Source organism: Stenella coeruleoalba (genome assembly GCF_951394435.1).
Source record: "Stenella coeruleoalba genome assembly, chromosome: 2".
NCBI lineage: Eukaryota > Metazoa > Chordata > Mammalia > Artiodactyla > Delphinidae > Stenella > Stenella coeruleoalba.
The window spans coordinates 44,912,057-44,935,142 of NC_137147.1; the positions used below are offsets into that span (position 1 = coordinate 44,912,057).

Below are 23,086 nucleotides of genomic sequence, written 5' to 3' on the forward strand. Positions count from 1 at the left end.
GAAAACTTAAGAAAAATTAAACAAACATCCTTTTGTTTGAAATGGTCAGAGAAAATTATTTCTCTCCCTTAAAAATAAATCTTAAACTTTCAGGAACCATTCAGGTTTAGTATAAGGTCTTCTTTGAAAACAGTTTAGGGATTTTGGGCTTTTGGGGGGTACTTTTATAATCCTATGTAATTGTATTAAAATAGACCAGATAAGACTAAGAGGCTGGAACAAAGAGCTCAGCTTCAAGACCTAATTAGGTTGTGGAATCAGCCGCATTTGATGGAGAGGTGGAGATTAACAGGGAGGGATGGGCTAACAGGAGTCATGGCCCTTGTTCCCAAGTGGGCAGTGATTGTCTTTCACTAAGATGAGGAGACATTTGTGGGGAGGGAGAGTTCAGGGTTTTTTTGTTTTATTTTTGTTTTGGCGGCACCGTGCAGGCTTGTGGGATTTTAGTTCCCCGACTAGGGATCGAACTGTGGCCCTCAGAAGGGAGAGCTTGGAGTCCTAACCACTGGACTGCCAGGAAATTCCTGAGAGTTCAGTTTTAATTTCAGTTTCCCAATTGCTGAGTTTGTTGGTGGTCACTGTACATTACTTTAAGCCTAGTGTAGGCAGTTATGAATTTGGGGGTATGGAACTTGGGAGAGAAGCCCTAGCTGGAGAGAGAATTTAGGGCAGTCATTAATTTACAGCCTGCCAAAATAATCCTTGAGAATCAGTGGTCTTGATTATTTGACCTATGAGCCTAATTTTTTTTCTTCTGTAGTTTACAGTCATATTCAAACACTAGTTACTCTGATATAATCCTCCAACCCACCCTATTTATCCCCACAGAAAGAAATTTGGAGTCATCTAACCATGTTAAATTCTACCTAGTTCAAATTCTTTAAGATATGGCCCAGAGAAGGGGTGGAATGCTGGACATTAAAATTTATTTTTCATAAAGATACAACTTTGATTTACACGTTCAGTACAGTTGTTTCCACTGGTTAGCTATTATTGGTAAAGTACTTATCAGATTACTATTAAACGGATTTACTTATTAATCCTTAGGTGGGTACTGAAATTCTCTCCATTTAACAGTTAAGAACACAGGCTGAGAGAGGTGAGGAATTTGCCCCGAATTACACAGCTATTAAGAAGGCGGGTGGGCCAGAATTCAACCTCGTTCCAAGACCCGGTTCCCTCACCCAACTCTGCGGTTGTTTTAGCCAAATTTAAAAGCATCCAGAGCGAATGACAGAAATTCCCTCATTGTGTTCCCAGTCTGTTTTCCCAGAATCCTTAGGGCATCGTATTACTATTTCTTGCACGAGCTGGAGGCGTTAACGTGTAGCCTGGGCGTGATTGAGCGCTGATGACATTCTGCTGGGCTGACTCGCCCCTCTAAACATAATTCCTGCTTCAGAAGCGGCCGCCCGCGAGCAGTCAGAAAAAGCCACTGCCCCTTCGGCCCTCGGCGGCCGAGGGCTAGGTGAGGCCGGGCGAGGGTCTCGCGGGACTCCCGCCGCGCTTCCGGCCCCTCCCCAGGCCCCTCCCAGGCCCCTCCTCCTCCTCGCCCAGGATGCACCTGGTTGAAAACAAAATCCCACGTGACTGACTCTGCTCTCAAGCCATCATGGCGTCTCCCAGTGGGAAGGGATCCCGGGCGCCGGAGGCTGCTGGCTGCGGGCCCCAGCCCGTCGCCCGGGACCTCGTAGACTCCGTGGACGATGCGGAGGGGCTGTACGTGGCAGTCGAGCGGTGCCCACTGTGCAACACCACCCGCCGGCGGCTGACCTGCGCCAAGTGCGTCCAGAGCGGCGATTTTGTCTACTTCGACGGCCGCGACCGTGAAAGGTACGGCAGCCGCCACGGCCCTATGGTTTCTAACCCTGGTGTCTCCACCGGCTCGGAGGCTGGAGCCTGGGGCCTGAGTTTGGGCCCCGGAGTCTGAGTTTGGGCCCCGGAGCCCAGCGAGAGGAGGGGGAGGTAGGGAGGGTAACTGTTTTGCGCCGGCGCTTTGCTCCCAGGAGAGAGTCGGGGAGGGAGGCCAGAAGAGAGAAGATCGCCGTTTCCCCTTAACCCACTCGAGAGGAGTCTGACCTCACGGTGCTCTTGGGTACTAGAGAAGAGGGATAGATGGTGGTTGTGGAGAGGTCTTCTCCTATTACTGCCATAGAGTTGGATTCTCGGTACTTTGTTCCACTCCAATTGAAATGCTGGGTTTAACCTTTGTTTTCGAAAGCACGTTCATTCTCTAGAGGAGAGACCAAAGGAGAATCAAATAACTGGTTAAGAGGGATTCGGGCCCTGGTAGCCTGTGTCACAGGTGGATCTTATCAGACATGCTTACTCTAATGTGTGAACTAGGCTAGCTAGTTCCTCCCTTTTCCAAAGATTGTTTTAGATGCTAAGGAGTTTGGGTAAGTGTTTTGGCTTTGTTTTAAAATCCAGATTGGGAGCTGCAAGCCCTTAGTTAAGAGAATTCAAGAACGCGTTTTGGCCTTGTTTTGAAATTTAAACAAGAGACCTGCAAGTCCTTGGTTAAGATAATTGAAAAATTAGTGTGATTAGCTGCAAGGTCTCTCAGGCCCAACTTCTGTTTCAATAACTTAGTGTCAATGATAGTAAGCCAGCTAATTTTTTCAGTGCAAAAGTTCAGGTATTAATTCATGTACAACAACCCGGTAAGTTATTTTCTGTAACATACTGCTAAAGAAACTGCACAGTACCCTGCCCTGGGTCACACAGATAATAAGTGTGGGGACCAGAATTAAATTCCAGGCAGCCTGAACCCATATGCCATGCACTTAACCCCTGGATTATATAACGGCTGTATTTGGAAGTGTTTTTTGAGTTGCTGACAGTCCTCTCATCATGAATGGAATTCATTTCTTTTTCTTTTGAGGAGATTTGTATGATACAATCTTTTAGTTCATCACTGTGTCTCATTGATGTACTTGATGACTTTAGAAACTGATGATGTAATAAGTAATAACTTTAAAAATTAATACAGTTTTATCATAAGAATACTAGGTATGAGATGGAAATGTCTAACTGATGGAGTTTATCATGGGTTCAGTTCTGGACCCTCTTCTCTATATACTTTTTCTTAGATTCATTTCCATAATTTAAATATTGTCTATATGCTGAAGACTGCCAGACTTGTATCTCCAACCCAGGCCTTTGTGAAATCAAGAAAACAGCTGCATACTCTGTCTGTATTTAAATTTGTAATGAGAATCTCCATCTTAATATGGCATACTGAATTCATGATTATCCGTCATAAATCTGTTCCTCTCATGCTCATTCCAGCCCAGTAAATGGTAACCTCACTCTCTGGCACAGGCCAAAAAACCTTCCAGTCTTCCTTGACTCCTCTCTTAATGCCACCATGTATAATCCCATCAACAAATCCCATCCACCCTTCAAAACCTATCCTAAATCCTAACCCTTTCACTCCCTCCTGGTTTGGTCCACCAGAGGATTATTGCCTCTTGAGTTCCTGCTTCCACCCTTTCTCCTTTATAGTGTAATTCCCATATTGCAGCCAGAGTAACACCACTCCTCCATTCCTTTGTTCACATCTTCCAGGGGTTTCCTGTTTTACCTAAAGTAAAAAAAGCTAAAGTCCTTATCCAAAGTTCTGTATTGTCTGTTCCTCCATTGATCTCCTATTGCTTTTCCCTTACCCACTCTGCAATACCATCCTGGCCTCCTTGCCAGTCCTCAAACATACCAAGAACACTCCTGCTTCAGGACCACTGCAGTCTTATTCAGACTGCCAAAACTCTTTTCTTCTAGAAGTCTTCAGGGCTCCTTCCTTTGATTCCTTTAGGCCTCTGCTCATACATTAGAGGAACTCTTTCTTTGGACTATTCAACTGAAATAGTAACTTCCTTTCCCACTTAACCTGCTTTATTGTTTTCCATAGCACTTATCACCATCTTATGGTTTACATATGAATTTGTCTAACTGCCCCCTGCTCCAGTGATGTAAGCTCTGTGAGAACAAAACAGTTTTGTACTCTGCTGTATCCTCACATAGTAGAAGCTTAATAAAGATTTGTTGAATGATTGGGTCAATCTACCCTTCCTTCCCAAACTTAGTACGATTCTGAATCACTTCATTATTATAAATCGTGACCCATTTGTCACTAAAGCCAGAAACCCGGGAGTTATCCTAGCTTTTTCCTTTTTTCTTATTCCGTGTATCCAAAATATTGACAAGTCTAATTTGATCTGCTCCAGAGTAGATCTTGAATCTGTCTACTTCTAGTCCAGACCACTATCATTTCTCTCCTGGCTACTTATTAGTTTCCTTTCTTTTACACATACAGCTCCTCCCTAGCCTTCCTCTGGCCTTCACACAACAGCCACAGTAGAAATGTAAATCAGATAATGTCACTGTTTGCTTAAACCTTTTCAGTGGGTTTCCACTTTATTTAAAATAAAATTCAAGGCTTCTTACTATGGCATATTAAGCCCCATGTGATTTGGCTACTGCCTACCTTCTAACTTTGGCTGTAAGGTTGAGTTTAAAATGTGGTCTTTGGATTCAAGCTGTATTGAATTGAATCCAAGCTCCACCACTTGCTATGTGATTTTGAAGTTTCTTAATCTCTCCTGTGCTTATTTCATTTTGAAAATGGAGTATCTAACTTCATAGGTTTCTGGTAGTGATTACATAAGAGCATGCACTGAAGTACTTAGCATGATGTCTAGCATGTATTACGTACTCAAAAAATAAACGCTTGCCATGTACCCTCATGTTCACAGCTCAGTAGTTGGGCCTTCTCTCACATCCTCAGACACATGAAACTTTTCCACCCGTGAGTCTTTTTCCTTGCTGTTCCCTCTGCCTGGAACACTGTTCCTCCTGATTGTCACTTTTCCTTTCATGGCTCAACTTAAATGTCACTTCCTCAGTGAGACGTCCCTGACCTTCACTAAGATAGGTCCCCACTTCCACCTCTCCCCCCCCCATTTCTGTCACAATACTCAATTCTTTCATGGTATTGAGCATGGTAAGTGGTGTTACTTTTTTGAGGAAAGTAACTGCATCCAGAATGTAGTTCCACACAGGCATGAATTCTGGTTTTGTTCAGTTGGATCCCCAGTGCTTAGTGCAGCGGCAGTGGGTAGCACACAATAAGCAGATTGTTGAAGGAATGGTAAAGGCAAGACAACTTTAGAAGCTGAAATACAAATTATTTTCGGAAGAGGGATGTGTTATAGTGGATTTCTTTTTACTTTTCCAAGCAGAAAAGTGAAAAATAAATACCAGAACCATTCAAAATTTAGAAATGAAAAAGAAATTTTAAGGTTCAGGGATAACAGACAGCTTCACTTCACTTTCTTTCCATCGTTCCCCGTTCTGAACCTTGTATTCCTAAGGAAGAGGAGTTTGCTTGTTTGTTTTCATTTGTTCCCAGAACAGTGCCTAGCATCTAATAGGATGTGAGAATCTGTTGAGATCCAGGACCACAGTCCTAATGGTCAAATCAGTTTTACTGAGCTCTCGTTGGGTACAGTTATCTGCATAAAATATTCTGGCAGTTACAGAAGAGAAAGGCAGGTCTCTGCTCTCAAAGCTTTACACTGACTACTAATAAGCCTTAAATTTCTTGGGCCAAAGGTTGATTGTGAGATACTCTGTTGTCTTCAGTATTTAAGAAAAATTTTGCTTTCAGACTCTTTTTTCCTTTTACTTATGAAAAGCTCCTCACTAACTGTGGGAAACCACTTTGAAATAAAATATGGAATCTTACAGTACAATTTAAATACTCTTGTTTAACCTCTGATTCTTTTCAGTAAATTAGCCAGATTAGCTGTGCCTATAAGGATCTTGAATGTGATGTGCATATCAAAGTTCTTGTAAATGTAGATTTTTTTCATGTTTAATTAATAGACTAGCTGAATAAATAGTTTGTAATGGTTTAGCAATTCAAGGAAAATTAGATATTAAAGAACAAATCTGTCTCCCAATAATTAGTTCTTTTGACTCCTAAGAAGGGAACATGCATCTTTACATAATTTTGTGGACAGTATGAGTTTGGCAGTTAGATTGAAAAATACCTGAATGCGCTACTTTTTTTGTTACTGTTCAGTGGGAACACTTCCTTATAACCTTGGTACCCTCCCAGCACTATCCTTTCCTCATCTCCCACCTTGGCCTCAGTCCGAAAACAGTGCCCACTTTCTTCTCTGCTTTTTCATCTGCCTTTTGATGTGTGTGCTTCCTTAAGAGATGAAGAGGAATGATTTTAAGCAGTACTCTCAACACAATCTCCTTTGGATCTTGTACTGGAGAACATTTAAAAATTACAGGTCTTGGACTTCCCTGGTGGCGCAGTGGTTGGGAATCCACCTGCCAATGCAGGGGACACGGGTTCGATCCTTGGTCTGGGAAGATCCCACATGCCGCAGAGCAGCTAAGCCCGTGTGGCACAACTACTGAGCCTGAGCTCTAGAGCCTGTGAGTCACAACTACTGAGCTTGCGTGCCACAGTTACTGAATCCTCTGCGCGTCTAGAGCCTGTACTCTGCACCAAGAGAAGCCACTGCAATGAGAAGCCCGTGCACCGCAACAAAGAGTAACCCCTGCTCGCTGCAACTAGAGAAACCCCGCGCACAGCAGCGAAGACCCAAAGCAGCCAAAATTTAAAAAACTAAATAAATAAATAAATTTATTAAAGAAAAATTACAGGTCTTTTAACAGGAACATAATTTTCTGGATTGTACATTTATCTGACACCAAAAATAAGACTGCTACCCAATAGATAACAAGTTGAAGTAATCTTTCCACTCAAAACTGAAAAAAATTGCTTACCAGTTTATGATAGTGTAGGAGTGTTACAGGGATCATAATCTGAGGATACCCAGGAACATCTGCCTGCTGGTTTAGGAACCAGTTATTTTAAAGTGTGGATCAAAAAGAAAGGCAAAATTTATGAGCATATGGGTAGTATTGCTTTTCTTTCTTTTTTTTTTTTTTTTTTTGCGGTACGCGGACCTCTCACTGTTGTGGCCTCTCCCGTTGTGGAGCACAGGGTCCGGACACGCAGGCTCAGCGGCCATGGCTCACGGGCCCAGCTGCTCCGCGGCATGTGGGATCTTCCCGGACCGGGGCACGAACCCGTGTCCCCTGCATCGGCAGGCGGACTCTCAACCACTGCGCCACCAGGGAAGCCCAGTATTGCTTTTTTAAAAAAAATTTATTTTGGCTGCACTGGATCTTAGTTGCAGCATGCGGGATCTTTTTAGTTGCGGCATGCGGGCTTCTTAGTTGTGGCATGCGGGCTTCTTAGTTGTGGCATGCAAATGATTAGTTGCAGCATGCAGGTTCCCCGACCAGGGATTGAACGCAGGCCCCCTGCATTGGCAGTGTGAAGTCTTACCCACTGGACCACCAGGGAAGTTCCTGTATTGCTTTTATATGTACGCTGCATCAGGAATGATGCAGCACTACCTTCACTGATGAGTTTTAAGAATATATGCTACAGTTCTACCAAGAAACAGAAATATGGGCGCTGAACAAATTGAGAGGTGGGATAAAGGACGAGCAAGAAATGTAGATGTTACTAAACATTTCAAGGGGAAGACACAGCCAACATCCAAAAAACTACCCTTTAGACATCTCTGTTCTGCCCTCCAGTATCTTTTTGGTTGTCAGTCACTATAGCTAATAAAAATATTGTCATGGGATTTTGATTCTGGGCCCACATTTTTATGCCCCACTCAACAGAATAAAAGCTCTATAGGTAGCTGGACTCCCCATCTTTAGACAAGGGTTTATCAACCTGAGTTCTGTTTGGTATTGTCTTTCAAGAAGGGTCACAACTCCCATCCCATGCAGCTTATTAATTGTATTTACACCAATACATGTGGATCTGCTAAGAAAATGTAACTTCTGTTTTCAATCAGTATCAGTGGCTACTCTTAACATTATGTGTACCTTTTAGAATTTATAAAAGAATTTCACATTTATTATGTCATTTGTTCCCTACCACAAAACTGTGAGTTATTAATCTGTTTTTAGAATGAGGAAACTCAGAGTAGTTGTTCCTTACTTATTGCTGGGCTATGCTAATTCTTGAATTTACCTCCAGATCTGAAATACATGTATAAATAAATAAATAAATATTCAATTTAATACGTTAGTAAGATTAAGTGCAAAATCACTCATTGCAATGAAGAAAAGGGAAACTGGCCTATATTATGTGCTAAGTGCCTGTACCTGATGCTTTCACATTTATCTTATTTAATCCCTATAACCAAGTAGGATAATCACTATTCCCATTTTACAAGGGAGACAATGAAACAATGCTCTGCTTCTACTTTCTCCTAATCACTTAACCTTCATTCCTGCCAGTGGAGTATGTTTTTACTACAGTTAACCCTTGAACAACAGGGGTTAATTCTCCTGTAATTTATAGTCAGCCCTCCTTATCCGCAGTTTCTCCACATCCACAGATGCAACCAAATTCCGACCATGTAGTACTGTAGTATTTGCTGTTGAAAAATATCTGCATATAAGTGGACCCACTCAGTTGAAACCCACATTGTTCAAGGGTCAGCTGTGTATTTTCTCATACCTAAATATTCTAACATAAGATAGAAGAACCATTCTGTTAAGGACTGTGTTTTTTCATATTGCAGTTGTCCATAAACATTATATCCTTAAATGCCTAAAGAATTTAAGGGAGAAAAATTTGATGGCTAGTAATTCTTGCTGTGTTAGTATCCTAGTTCAAGAAATATGCAGTTCTTTAACCATTTCTGCTTAAATAAGGGAGATTGCTGTGCTATTCTCCAGGTGCATCTGTGCTCTCTCTTCCCCAAGAAGCCTTTCTGCCTTATTTCTAGAGCCAGAATCATCGTTAACTTTTCACCAAACCTGTATCCAAATTCGAGCTGGGGATCATTCTCCACCACTGACCTAAAAACTGTTAATGCTCATTTTCTGCTTTTAGATTTAAGGAACCTAAGGAATATAATCGGTGTCAAGAGACCTAAGGACTTTAGATACTTTTAGGGGATTGTGTATATTTTTACAGTGGATATGATCCTCAAAGGCAGAGCTTGAGAAATTTTAATTGATTGAATACTGTCTTTTTTTCTGATTATAAAAGTATGTATGATTATCGTAGGAAACTTGCAAAGTACATTAATACCTAAAGAAGGAAACAGATTTTGCCCATATTCTCACAACTGTTAGTGTTTTGTTATATTTGCTTCCAGCCTTGTTTATATGTATGTGTGTGCTTGTAAATATATTTTTTTCATTTGGAATCATACGATGTGTATATAGTTTGATGCTCTGCTTTTTTGTTTTCTTTAACCCAGCATCTCATAAACACATACTAATGTGTTTGTCTACAAAAATACTTTGATGTCCTTCATGGCCATATGGTGTCATTTGATAATCATTCTCCTTTTGGACATTAAAGTTTCCAGTTTTTGCTATTATGACTAATTCCACAATTGGCATAAATCTTCTTCGTCACCTCTGATCTTTTCCTTGAATTGCATAACTGGTTCAAAGGGTTTGCTAATTTTTAAGGCCCTCAATGGCATATTCAAAAGTTTTGTGTTTTTTGTTTGTTTGTTTTACCTTTCTTAAAATACATTAGTAGTGTTTCTTGGACTTTTCTATTGCCATTACCCTAGGCACAAAGGATGAGGGAAAGAACTCAGAAGGCGGATGGAGGGATTAGAGTTATTTTATGAAAGACACTAAGTAAGTGCTCAGTAAGTTGTAGGTGTTATGACGATGTTAATGATCATCTAGCACAGAATTAATAGTAGGATCCCTGATAGAGTGCATGCCCGGGTGCTACTTTTCTGATCGCGTGGGACAGACTTAGGTGACCAGTCCCACCTGTAGCCAGATCCACTCAGTTGCCCAGGACGACCTGTGGCCATGGGATAGCGTGGAGTGATGAGGGTCACACTCTTAACTGATCCTTATCAGCAGCACACTCCTGTCCCTGCTGTCCCGCTGGTGTATTGAGGTTCTCTAGGGCAGGACAGATTAACTTCTCACCTGTGAAACAGCAGAATTTCCTCTGCCTATAATGCCTTCCTTCCCTTAGCAAGGCCACCTCTAACCTGTCCTCAAGGGGCAGCCCACGCAAATGTGACTGCTGGAGAGCTCCCTCTGAAGCCTGAGCTGGGTTGTGTGCCATCTCTTGTAGCACTGTTGACTACAAGAGGTGGCACACAACCCAGACTCTGTATGACCATCTGCTCCTAGTTTTCATCAGTCTCTATCACGGGGGCACTTTTTAAAGTCAGCTTAAGGGAGTACTTTTGTAGGGAAGAAAAGCAAATATAAGTCTGGAGGAATTTGGTAAATAACAAAGAAGGCATTTTTAAATTGGGAAGGAAAATATAAGAAATAGTGTTGTAGGGACTTCCCTGGTGGTCCAGTGGCTAGGACTCCGTGCTTCCAACGCAGGGGGCCCAAGTTCAGTCCCTGGTCAGGGAACTAGATCCCACATGCCACAACTAAAAAGAAAAAAGGATCCTGCATGCCACAACGAAGATCCCACGTGACGCAACTATGACCCGGCTTAAATAGATAAATAAGTAAAGAAAGAAAGAAAGAGGGAGGGAGGAAGGAAGGGAGGGAGGAAGGGAGGGAGGAAGGGAGGAAGGGAGGGAGGGAGGAAGGGAGGGAGGGAGGGAGGAAGGAAGGGAGGGAGGAGGGAGGGAGGAAGGAGGGAGGGAGGGAGGAAGGAAGGGAGGGAGGGAGGAAGGAAGGGAGGAAGGAAGGGAGGGAGGGAGGAGGGAGGGAGGAAGGGAGGGAGGAAGGAAGGGAGGAAGGAAGGGAGGGAGGGAGGAGGGAGGGAGGGGGGAGGGGGGAGGGAGGGAAGGGGGAGGGAGGGAGGGGGAGGGAGGGAGGGAGGGAGGAAGGAAGGAAGGAAGGAAGGAATAGTGTTGTAAAAGCCCTGATGCATGGTATAGGTTTACGGGCAGATTCTTTTCGGAAAACAATAGAAAACTGTAGAGCCACTGAACAACAACAACAAAATTGATAAATGTATCTGCATAAAATTTTGGAAAATTTGTAGAGCAGAAACATAAGTAGTCACCAAGCAGATTGAGGAAGAATAATTTCAAGATGTATGAAAGGAAATAGATAATTTCTCTAATAAATAACCCTTTAAAAAAAAAACTATAGAACTTCCCTGGTGGCGCAGTGGTTAAGAATCCACCTGCCAATGCAGGGGACACGGGATCAAGCCCTGGTCAGGGAAGATCCCACATGCCGCAGAACAACTAAGACCGTGCGCCACAACTACTGAGCCTGCACTCTAGAGCCCACGAGCCACAACTGCTGACCCCACGAGCCACAACTACTGAAGCCCACATGCCTAGAGCCCATGCTCCGCAACAAGAGAAGCCACCGCAATGAGAAGCCTGCACACAGCAATGAGGAGTGGACCCTGCTCACTGCAATTAGAGGAAGCCCCATGCTCCGCAACAAGAGAAGCCACCGCAATGAGAAGCCTGCGCACCACAATGAAGAGTGGACCCTGCTCACCGCAATTAGAGAAAACACGTGCACAGCAATGAGACCCAGTGCAGCCAAAAATTTAAAAAAAAAAAAAAACTATAGAAAAGTGAACAAAGGGCATAGGGGGATAACAAAAGAAAAGTAGCCAATAAGATAGGAAAAGGTGTTAAACATTTCTAACTGTGAAATGAAGAAAGGCAAATAAATGAATTGTGAACTGTCTTTGAAGAGAGGGAGTGGGAGGCCAGTCAGGTTAGCAAAGAGTAAAATGGGCAGTGCTGCGAGTAAGAAAACAGGTTGGTAGGGTTGGAAATATAACATGAAATGATTCCGAGGAAATTTAAAGATAACTGCCAGGAGTTGCCATGTAAACCTAAATGCACCCAGATATTCATTTCTAACATTACTGATAATAGTGAAAATTTGGAAGCGGTGGCAATGTTCATCAGTAGGTATTTCTGTAAATAAATTATATGATGTCCATTCAGTGAAATTCTGTGTACCTGTTAAAGAATGAGATAGGTCTTTATGTTCTGAAGTGAAAAAGGATACAAAACATTTTACGTGATAAACCTAGCTTCAAAGACAGTATATAAAAAAGGCCTTTCCCCCCTTCCTTTTTCTTTTTTCTTTTTTTTCCTAATCTATCTCTGTGAGTCCTGGGATGGAGAATGCAGAGGATGGATGAGGAGCTGGTGAGCAGTTGGCTTGCTGACCAGCTGCATTCGTTGATAACCATCTGCTTTTGCTTTGTTCACACCACCTATTTTTCATTTCCTTCATGAAGAATGACATTACTCATGAAGTGTTTGATACAGTAGGAACTGTTATCTTCTGTTTGTTATTCCTGCTGTCCTCTGTATGTTTATGTTTTAAGTTTGTTGTTGTTTTGTTTTGGGTTTTTTTTTAAACAAAATCCAAGAGAACTAACCAGCTTGATATAAAGCTGGACAGTGTTATCATCCCAATTTGTTTTAGTGCAAAGTGGCATTTTTTACAACAGATCTGATTTATAGCCCCTAAAAGCAGGATTTTATCCTCCATGTCAGTCCTTTGTTTACACAGGTGGATGAGTCTTGTGAGTTTGTCATCTCCTTCAGCTTATCGGAGCATGAATCACCACATTAGGTAGAAGTAAATACCACATTCGTTTCTCATTTTTGATAGAAGGAAATGGAAGCATATAACAAGTAACCTGTCTAGTTCACAGCCAGTTGCAGAAAAATGAAAGATTAGATTTCTTAACGTTCTGTAAAATGCTTCGTCATAAGTTGCAGGCACATAGTAAATGCCTGATAAATTAATTGATGAATCTATGAATTTGTCCACATTCCACACTGGTTTCTGAGTTTTCTAATATTGTTTCATGTAGTTACCACCTTACTGGCCATTGCAGTGCCTCCCAATACAACTTTGTGCAGTGATGTTCCGTATCCATGCCATCCAGTAAGGTAGCCCCCAACCATATGTGGCTATTGAAATGTGGGTAGTGCAGCTGAGAAACTGAATTTTTAATTTAATTTTAATTTAGTCATGAAAATATATAATTCTGTCACATGTAATATTATCTGATTTGGTTTCTTGTTTAATATATATTGTACATTTTCAGTGACTGACTATTAAATGGTAGGGTCATAATTAGACCATTTTATCCCTTCCATTTAGAAGTAGATATCTGGGTATGTTTCAGATGTGGGATTATAGAAATAGTATGTTAGAGAGACTTTTATGTCTGGATTATTTTAAGGAAGAGATTTTTAGGGCTGTTATGGTTCTATTAAATTGTTTTCATTTTTTCACGAGATAGCCAAAGGCCTAATCTTGGACTCCACACCATGTTACTGTAGCATGTGGCATTACCTTTGTTTTTTTGAAAGTAGTGAGCTACCATTAGCTCAATTCAAAATCAGTTGCATGATGTTAGTCATACATTTTTTTTTTTTAACCTAAAATTCTTATTAAGCAACAAGTCATTTTAGGTACTCGGTAGCCACATGTGCCTGATGGCTACCGTGTTGAACAGCATAGACCTAGATGATATGAGTGTCACTGCTAGCCACCTTCAGCTAGTTGACATTTATAGAACTCTGTATCCAGCAGCTATAGGAAACACTTTCTTTAAAGTGCACATGGAACTTTGACCGAGACGTGCGCACCATATGCAAGGCCATAAGATAGCCTCAAGTCAAAAGATTAAAATCTCATAGAGAATACTCTGGGACCACATCAGCATTAAAGTAGAAAAATAACAGTACGTTACAAAAAAACCCATATATCTGGAAATTGAACAATACACTTCTAAATAATTCATTGGTCAAAGAGGGAATTTGATGGAAGATTAGAAATGTCAAACTAAGTGGTAAAATACACGATATCAAAATGTTTAGGGTTTAGCTTAAGCAATACTTCTGGAGGAAATTCGTAACTCTGTATACTTATATTAAAAAGGGAGAGGCTTAAAGTTGATGATTGAACTTCCTACCTTAAACTGCAAAAAAACCAAACTAATCCCACATAAGGTAGCAGGAAGAAAATAAGAATAAGGGTAGAATAGTGACAAACAGCAAAAATGAACTGCAATGTGATATTCTTTCCTTTTAATAACTTTTATTAAGTAAATTGCTAGCCCGTAATGACTAGCAGTAAAATTAGAAAAAAATTGTACTTTAAGAATTATAAGGAACCAATTTATAAATGAGAGTAGGGTTAAATTAAGCTTAATAATTATAATTATTTTTATAATGGAAGCCTCTGTTTTCTTGAATTCTGATTCATTTTAGTGCTCTGATTTACCTGTTTTGGAGGACAATTTAAACTAGGGGTGAAAAAAACCTATAGGCATATTTTATAAACCCATGAAAGAGTTTTAAAGCTGAGAATTTGAACTTAGTTTTAAATAACCAAATGATAAGCAGCTGTGTGCCATTGAGAAGATATGTTCAGGACAGTGACATTTCCTGATGAGTCTGCAGAAATGTTTGGCTCTCAGGAATTTGCATAATCTCATTCAACTGAAAAAAAATAAACATTTAAATAAAACACTGAATTTTTTTCTTACAGGTTTATAGACAAGAAGGAAAGGTTAAGCCAACTTAAGAGCAAGCAAGAAGAATTTCAAAAAGAGTGAGTTTTCATTTTGTTTTTTAATTTGTGGAGGTTGTCTTGTCACCACATGGTTTAATTCAGTGCTGTGGTATGCATACATGTGGATTGCTAATTTATTGAATTTAGGTTACAAATCTCCCCGTGTGAAGAGCAGAACATCTGGGAGAAGCAAAATAGGAGAGATGATCAAGTTTCTAGAAAACACTGGGATCAAACCTGGTGCCTGGTTCACAGCAGGCAGTGACTGGATGGATGAATCAAACCGCTGGCCCTGATAATTGACGTATTGTAAATGGGTCCAGGACAAAAGGCATATTAGACTAGCAGTGGTGGCTCTTGTAGGACATTATTGCTTCTGTTTATCTTTATTCTTCTGTATCAGGGTTTTGCAAAGTGTGGTCTGCAGAACATCTACATCAGAATTCATTAACTTCGGTACTGGTTAAAAATGTAGATTCTTGGAATCCTGTCCTCAGGTATCCTGATTCAGTAGGTCTGGGGGTAGGCCCAGGAATCTGAGTATTAATGAGCACGCGATGAATCTCTCATCCTCTGGATTTGGGAATTGTCCTGTAGAACCTTTTATCCCAAACTGATCCAGTCACTATTCTCCATACACACCCCAGACCTGATTAACACATTTATGAGTAGATGAAATCTTCAGAGGTACTCTGCATTAGAAAAACCCGCTTAGATTTAGTTAACTCAGTCATTTCTCTAACTTACTCTATCACGGAAACTTATTTTTCCCTATAGAACACTTCATTCCTTAGAACAAATTTTTGCCTAAGCTGGCTTATGCCTTTTTTTAAAAAAAAGTAATTAATTAATTTATTTATTTTTGGCTGTGTGGGTCTTCGTTGCTGTGCACGGACTTTCTCTAGTGGCGAGTAGTGGCTACTCTTCGTTGTGGTGCACAGGCTTCTCATTGCGGTGGCTTCTCTTGTTGCGGAGCACGGGCTCTAGGCATGCGGGCTTCAGTAGTTGCGGCACAAGGGCTCAGTAGTTGTGGGTCGCGGGCTCTAGAGTGCATGCTCAGTAGTTGTGGTGCACGGGCTTAGTTGCTCTGCGGCACATGGGATCTTCCCGGACCAGGGCTCGAACCCATGTCCCCTGCACTGGCAGGTGGATTCTCAACAGCTGCACCACCAGGGAACTCCCATGGCTTGTGCCATTTTGCGGGGAGCTGACAATAGCATTTGGACCATGAATATTCTTGTAACTATCATTATTATTAATTATGACTGATGGAAATTATTGATTATGACGGAGGACAAAGGCTATGGCTGTTATGGAAGTTTATTGTGAACGTTTATAGAAAGGCTCTGAGCTGTATTAAAAGTGCAAAAGGAAGGAGGTGAGAAAAAATTGAAGAGAGCAGGGAATCTGGGAAACATTTTTCAGTGCTTACATCCCACTTCGGTATATCCAGCTGTTTCTAAGACCTTATTTTAAAAAGTTGTTGATTTTGCATTTTTGAGCTTCACCGAATTCATTATTTTAAGAGCATATTTCCTTTGTCTCTTCTCCATACAGAGTGTTAAAAGCTATGGAAGGAAAATGGATAACAGATCAGTTGGTAAGCTATAAGAAGAATTTAAATAATATTCTTTACACTTGAGGTTACATGTTTTTAAATTGGCAGAACTTAAAAAATCATTTCAAATTTAAATTTATTTTTGATCATTTTTGGCAGTTCTCTGTGAATATATTCGTAGTGTGGGCTTCTCAGATATTTCATCCAGGTACCAAAAACAGGGTTTTGGCAATTAATTATGGAACCACTGTAAGGAATAATTATGAAGTCTGGTATTGACAAAGATATAAGAACAGTGAGGTGTCCTTTTTTAAAAAATTACTCATCGTAAACACCTACTTTGTAGATGGGTTAATGATTGAATGTGAAAAATAAACTCAAATATTAAAAGACAATATGGGAGAGTATTTATATAATCTGGGGGTGAGCAGACCTTTATAAGCCATAAAGGAAAACATTTGACACACTACATAAAAGTTTAAAAGTTCTATATGTTAAAGACTGTAGCAAAATGAATATAAACTGGGAAAAAATGAGTACAACATATGAAAATAAGGAGTTTGATTGATTATACTTTTATTCACTGTTGGTGGGAGTGTATATTGACACATTTGTTTGGGGGACAATTTGGTGGTGGCTTGTTGGTGTTTTTAATGCACATGTGGTATATCGGCAATTTTCCTCCTAAGAAAATATACATGAATGTAGAGATTTATGGATAAAGAGGCTGATTGTCTGCATCATTGGTAGTAAAGTTAATATATAATCTAAATACTCATCAAACAGAATGAGATGATTATGATGCTGTGTAGCTGTTGAGAAGAATGTGGTCAGTCTACACGCACTTGTATGGAATGATGTCCAAGGTATATTTTTTAATGAAACAATCAAACAAAAAGCAGGCTAGGGTAAAGTATGATTCCATTTGTGTATGTGTTTTAAATATATATCTTAAAAAATACATATCAAACTTTAATTGAGATCAACCCTGAAGAGTGGGAAGGAGTCAGGTTAACAATCTCTTTCTTCTCTTTTGTGTTGCTTAATTTTTTTCATAATAATAATAAGCGTCCTTCATAAATTTTAAATGATACTTAAAGAGATGTGATATAGGTGAATTCTGCTTATGCTCTGAATGTTATATAAACAAGTTGTATGCAAAAAGGTTATAAAAGGCTGTTTATAAAGAATCTCATCCCAGTTTTTCTAAGTTCTAAGTTTTCTCGTTTTTCTATCAAATATTTAAATATTGATTCCTAAAGACTAATACCTTTTAAAAGTAAAGACATCTCATTTCCAGTTTATTCCTGAATCCATCAGTTCCCGTGCATGTGTTCTCAGATGTTTGTCTCACCCCACTGGAGAGGGGAGAGTTTTACCCACTGAACATTCCTGTAATCTACTCTGTATCTTGTACCATCAGACTACTTAGACAAGTGTGAAACATTATAGGCATTTGACTGATGTTGTACGCTTTCAATTATCCCCGTTTATGGAAGCATTATGGAATAGATAAATAATACTTTTTTAAAACTAGTGGGGCAGATTTTTACTTACCCTTTATTCTCTTTGGGGAAGCTGTACCTAAATCCTGGTAATATAAAATTGCAGTTTCATATAACTTTTTGAGGCTTTTCAAGAAATCTTACATGAGTTATAAACTTAAAAAAAAAACTTCTGCTTTACTGCAGTTTTTATTATTTTGCGAGTCATATTTGCTTATTGTATCAGTGAGATAATACAGTTGGTGGTCTCCTCAGTAACCAGCACTGAGAATTTAGAGCAGCACATCCATAGAACTCTCTGATGATGCAAATGTTCTCTGTCTACACTGCCCGATATGGTAGCCATTAGTCACTTGTGGTGTTGACATGTACCACCTGACGTGGGTAGTGAGCGTAGGAACTGGATTTTTTTTAAATTTCATATAATCTAATTGACTTGCAGGTAACCACATGGGACCTGTAGCTATATATTGGGCAGGGCAGGTTAAGAGAATATCCTTCAACACTTTTCTCTGTGCTTATTAACACATAAAAGAACTGTGAATTTCTCTTTCTCTCTTAATTTCCTAGCAGCTTCTGCACTGAACCAGAGTAACATTTTTTTTCTTTTTTGTAATCCACTAGTTACAAGCTATAAGAAATATAATTATACTGATCTTTTATTCATTACATTTTCTAAGATACACCTCAAAATAAGTAGTGTCCCCAGTAGATAATCATATTAGTCATTAGAGACCAACATTTGTGATATTTATTTCATACCTTTTTTAAGAGATGGAAAATAATGTCCTGCAAGATGAGGATTGAACAGCTGAAACAAACTATATGTAAAGGAAATGAAGAAATGAAGAAAAGTAAGTAATTTTCCACCTCTCTCCAGCCGTAATAAAGGATGGACTCATGTGGAACTTCATGCGATTAATAAACAAACTAGAGAGACAGAGGAAGGGAGACAGAGAAGGGGTGGGGGGAGGCAAGAGCAGCATGGAAGAGTTTACTGCTTGCCTTTCTCTTTGTAAAACATCTGTATAAGGAATTTATATATATATATTTTTTTCATATATATGTATATAAAACATATCTGTGTGTATATATATACATACCCATATGTCCATATATACATAGACACATGCACGCAAATGTAATGACCTTTAAACTGCTACATTTCTCAACTTAAAAAGTTAAGTAATGTATGTGTCCTGTTTCCCTTAGCTGACAGGAAGCTCAGAGTCAGTCTTGGTAATCAGGTATAATAATTGTTAGTTCACACCAGAAGCACAGAATATAAGACTCAGTGAGTCTTATACATATTTTAATCTGTATTAATCTTGCATTACATCTGTGTATTTCATACTTTATCAAAGGTGGTTGTCAAGTTTTAAGAGTCCTCTTAGAAGTCCTGTGTCCTTAGAAACAGTCCATGGTGGAACTTCCCTGGTGGTCTAGTGGTTAAGACACCATGCTTCCAATGCAGGGGTCATGGTTTCAATCCCAGGTCAGGGAACTAAGATCCCACATGCCACGCGGCCAAAAAATAAATAAATAAAAATAAAAGAAAAAGAAAGAAATTGTCCATGTATTTCTGAAGATAAGTGTTTCAAGTTTAGAATGGGTCGTCATCATACCTTGTAAATCTGTTTCTTGTCTATTCATTGCTTTCAGAAGCAAGTATTTTATAGTGGTAGGTAATAGTGTAAAAGCTGTCTTTGAAAATGTTTGTCCTAATAAAGTGCTTGCATAGAGAAGCATGGTAGCTGGGTGAAGAGCTGCTCAGAGCTGCAGCCAGCCACTCTTCCACCGAGTTTGGCCTGCACTCTCCAAAGGCTCTGGGTCAATAGCAGTGTAGGGACTCATTACTTACCATGGGTTCACCCTCTTTCCCCTCCTCCCTGGATGTTCGCAGTAGGAGTTTGCCACCAGGCATCTGTGAACCTCCAGAAATTGCTGAATTGACTGAGCTTGGTGTATTTCTCCGATGAGCAAGTTTAAAACTTTGGTCAGCTCTTTTTAATAGGCTCCTAGCCCCAAAATACAAAAGCAACAACCATGGAAAATAAAAGATATGGTTCTAAATTAGTGGACTCTATAACTGTGATTTCCATCCCTAGCAAAACATTGGAGTCACCTGATAACCTTTTTTTAAGATCTAGAGAGAGAATCCTGGGACCTGCTTTGGACTTAGGAAATTAAAACCTCATGCATGGGGACCAGGGTCAATGGTTCTTAAACTGTCTCTAGTAAAAGACCACTTTATTCTCTTTCATTTCCAATGTGTCATAAACCGATACCAATACTTTTCTAAAATACAGTAAAATTAGTTACTAGAAAAATGATTGCACACTTGGATGTCATGGCAATGTCACATAGCCATATCAAAGAAAATAGTTTCTAAACTTAGTCTATATTTCTGTACTCCTCTTGTCTGGTAAAAGTTTGCAGATGGGCCAGATCCATAGTTCATACTTTGAGTAGTAGCACTACTCTGAGGACCTGCCAGGCTCAGGAACCACTGTTCTTTAGGACATAAATACAGGCTGGTTGCCACCCACTAGACCAGACTCACAAAATTTTACAAACAAGTTAAGGGAGTTAATGGATTCCAGAAGCTATGGGCTGTGGGCTCAATCCATTGACTTGAGCTATGGGCTCAAGTCAATGGATTAGATTAAGCGCTTGCTACTCAATAAATAGTCTGGTTTTTTCTTTTTAAACAGAATCTTGTTGAAATATCAATTATAAACTATAGAGCCTGATGAATATTTTCTCCAGAATCTTTTAAGATGTCATGATACAGAATAATACAGTATAGATAGGGAAGTTGGATTGTATTTGAAATTTCAGAGTTGAGTTGATCTGTTACTTGTCCAAAAAAGGAAGAGTGGATTACAGACGGTATCCAAATGTTTTTTGTTTTTGTTTTATTTATTTATTTATTTTTGTTGCGTTGGGTCTTTGTTGCTGTGCGCGGGCTTTCTCTAGTTGTGGTGAGCGGGGGCTACTCTTCGTTGTGTTGCGCGGGCTTCTCATTGCAGTGACTTCTCTTGTTGCAGAGCACAGGCTGTAGGCGTGTGGGCTTCAGTAATTGTGGCAGGTGGGCTCAGTAGTTGTGGCATGCAGGCTCTAGAGCGCAGGCTCAGTAGTTGTGGCGCATGGGCTTAGTTGCTCCGCGGCATGTGGGATCTTCCTGGACCAGGGATCGAACCCGTGTCCCCTGCATTGGCAGGCAGATTCTTAACCACTGTGCCACCAGGGAAGTCCCCAGTATCCAAATGTTTTAATGTTCAGGGGGAGATAGCATGGAGAGAAGAGTAAATTAAATTGAGTCTGCACTAGTGCAAGTTGGGTGACTGTGATGATTTCCTGCCACCTACAAGGGGTCCTGATATGAAATTGGAAAATGTCCTTTAAAAATCTGACCACCATATGGCTTAGGCCATGGCTAGACAGATGCATTTGAGCACTTGTAGAGAGCTCAGTAGAGATCATGAAAATGAATGAACTTGCTGGAAAGTGTGTGATAGAACCAGAGACTTAACCTTAAGGACATTCATATTGGTCAGGAATGGTGAAGAGACGCATCTGAGGAGGAAAGAAAACATAAGAAACTTTCTGCCTGCAATGAAATAACCTAGGTTCGTTGGTCCTCAGTTGAAGAGGGTGGTTTCGGTCCACACACATTTATCAACTGCTTCTCATATCCCAGTCAGGAGACAACAAGCTTCAGTTGGACCTGGTGTAAGCAGCTACGAGCCATGTGCTATAGGTGAGGTACACACACATTACCATAGAGCTCCTGGGAGCAAGAGGTCTAGGGAGTGTTTATGGAGGGAGCCTTGAAGAATGAGTACAATCTGGACATTAGGAGAATAGGAGAAAATAGTGTTCCTAGAGAGATGTTGATTTGAACAACAGAATGGAGATAAATATTTAAGGAATGACTTGTCTGACATCCATCCATCCATCTGTGCGCTTACTTAGTGTGTTCATTTGAAGTATCTGGTAATTGAATGAGACTGGAATGGAGGGTGTGGAGAAGGGAACTGTGGGGTGTGTACCAGTTTGGTGGTGGCTGGGAGGCTGAGAAGTTTGGTCTGTGTTTGATCGGCAGAGGAGAATCGCTGAGCACTGGCTGTACTTTATGAAGACTGAGCCAGTGAAAGAGGGGGTGGAGGTGTGGAGTGGAACCAACTAGAGACAGGCAGAGTTTGGGTGAGAGTTAACCAGGATTGTGACAGTGGAAATGAAAAGAAAGACCTAGATGGAAGGAACTGTAGGACAGCTCATGGAATGGACCATCAAGAGATTGATTTAGGGGGGCTTCCCTGGTGGTGCAGTGGTTAAGAATCCACCTGCCAATGCAGGGGACACGGGTTTGAGCCCTGGTCTGGGAAGATCCCACATGCCTCAGAGCAACTAAGCCCCAGCGCCACAACTACTGAGCCTGCGCTCTAGAGCCCACGAGCCACAACTACTGAAGCCCGCGTGCCTAGAGCCCATGCTCCGCAACAAGAGAAGCCACCGCAATGAGAAGCCTGAGCACCGCAACGAAGAGTAGCCCCCGCTCACCGCAACTAGAGAAAGCCTGCATGCAGCAACGAGGACCCAATGCAGCCAAAAATAATAAATAAATAAATTTAAAAGAAGAGAGAGGTTGATTTAGGACAGGTCAGAAATAATTGTGAAGTAGGGAGCCTAGCTTAAAATGTGTCAAGAGGAAAGATAATGAGCTTGGTTTTAAACTTATTTGAGCCTCTTAAGTTGTTCCTGGGTGTCTGAGATTTTACAGCCAGTTGTTGCTACACTAGAGAAGTTTAGCTACAACCTGATCTGTTTGATAATACATCTTGGGATCTAGAACCTGTAGGACCTTCATAAAAAGAACATACGTTGGGAAGGACGAGTGTCTGTCTGTTTTCTCGTTGTATGGCCAGGCTCTGGTTACCCTTCCAGTGGTTAAAATGCTGGTGTATGGGAGGTGCTCGCACCCTGCTGGGGGCGCTGCACTCCACTGTGACTTTTCAGGGCATTGGTCTGTTTCTTTGCTGCATGGCCACCTGCCATGAGATTATCCCTGGGCTCTCTGAATGTAGCCCAAGGGACACTTAATAGTTTTCTAAGGAAAATCAGATAGCCAGTGAATTTTTCAAACTTAGATTTAGATCTCTTTTCTGCCCAACATGGCTGCTCTTCAGTGCTTACTGTAAGAAAGTCAAGTACTTCCTGTGCTAAACTTAAACTTGATAGTCTTGAGTGATGCTCACTGATGTTGATTACAAATGGAGACCCAGAGTCATTTTAGTGGTGGTCCCCTTTGCTCTGTGTGTAATACCTACTTGAACTAAACTCCCGGTCTCCATACTTAGTGAATGTCATGTAGTTAATTTTATTGAGGTTTTGCTTTCAGTTTAGACTGCAGGAAGACACTTAATGCTTTGGGGGT

General features: G+C 40.7%; 1 protein-coding gene across 1 annotated transcript in view; it reads left to right on the forward strand.

Annotated features, from left to right (window-relative positions):
• The first annotated feature begins 1,519 nt into the window (after window positions 1-1,519).
• The window catches only part of ATG14 (autophagy related 14), a 39,196-nt gene continuing 17,629 nt past the window's right edge, over window positions 1,520-23,086 (forward strand). Inside the window, exons 1-4 of the mRNA XM_079912197.1 lie at window positions 1,520-1,833; window positions 14,560-14,622; window positions 16,141-16,183; window positions 18,419-18,500. Coding sequence (XP_079768323.1) covers window positions 1,613-1,833; window positions 14,560-14,622; window positions 16,141-16,183; window positions 18,419-18,500 — 409 coding nt within the window. The 5' untranslated portion in view covers window positions 1,520-1,612. The remainder of the gene's footprint in view (window positions 1,834-14,559; window positions 14,623-16,140; window positions 16,184-18,418; window positions 18,501-23,086) is intronic.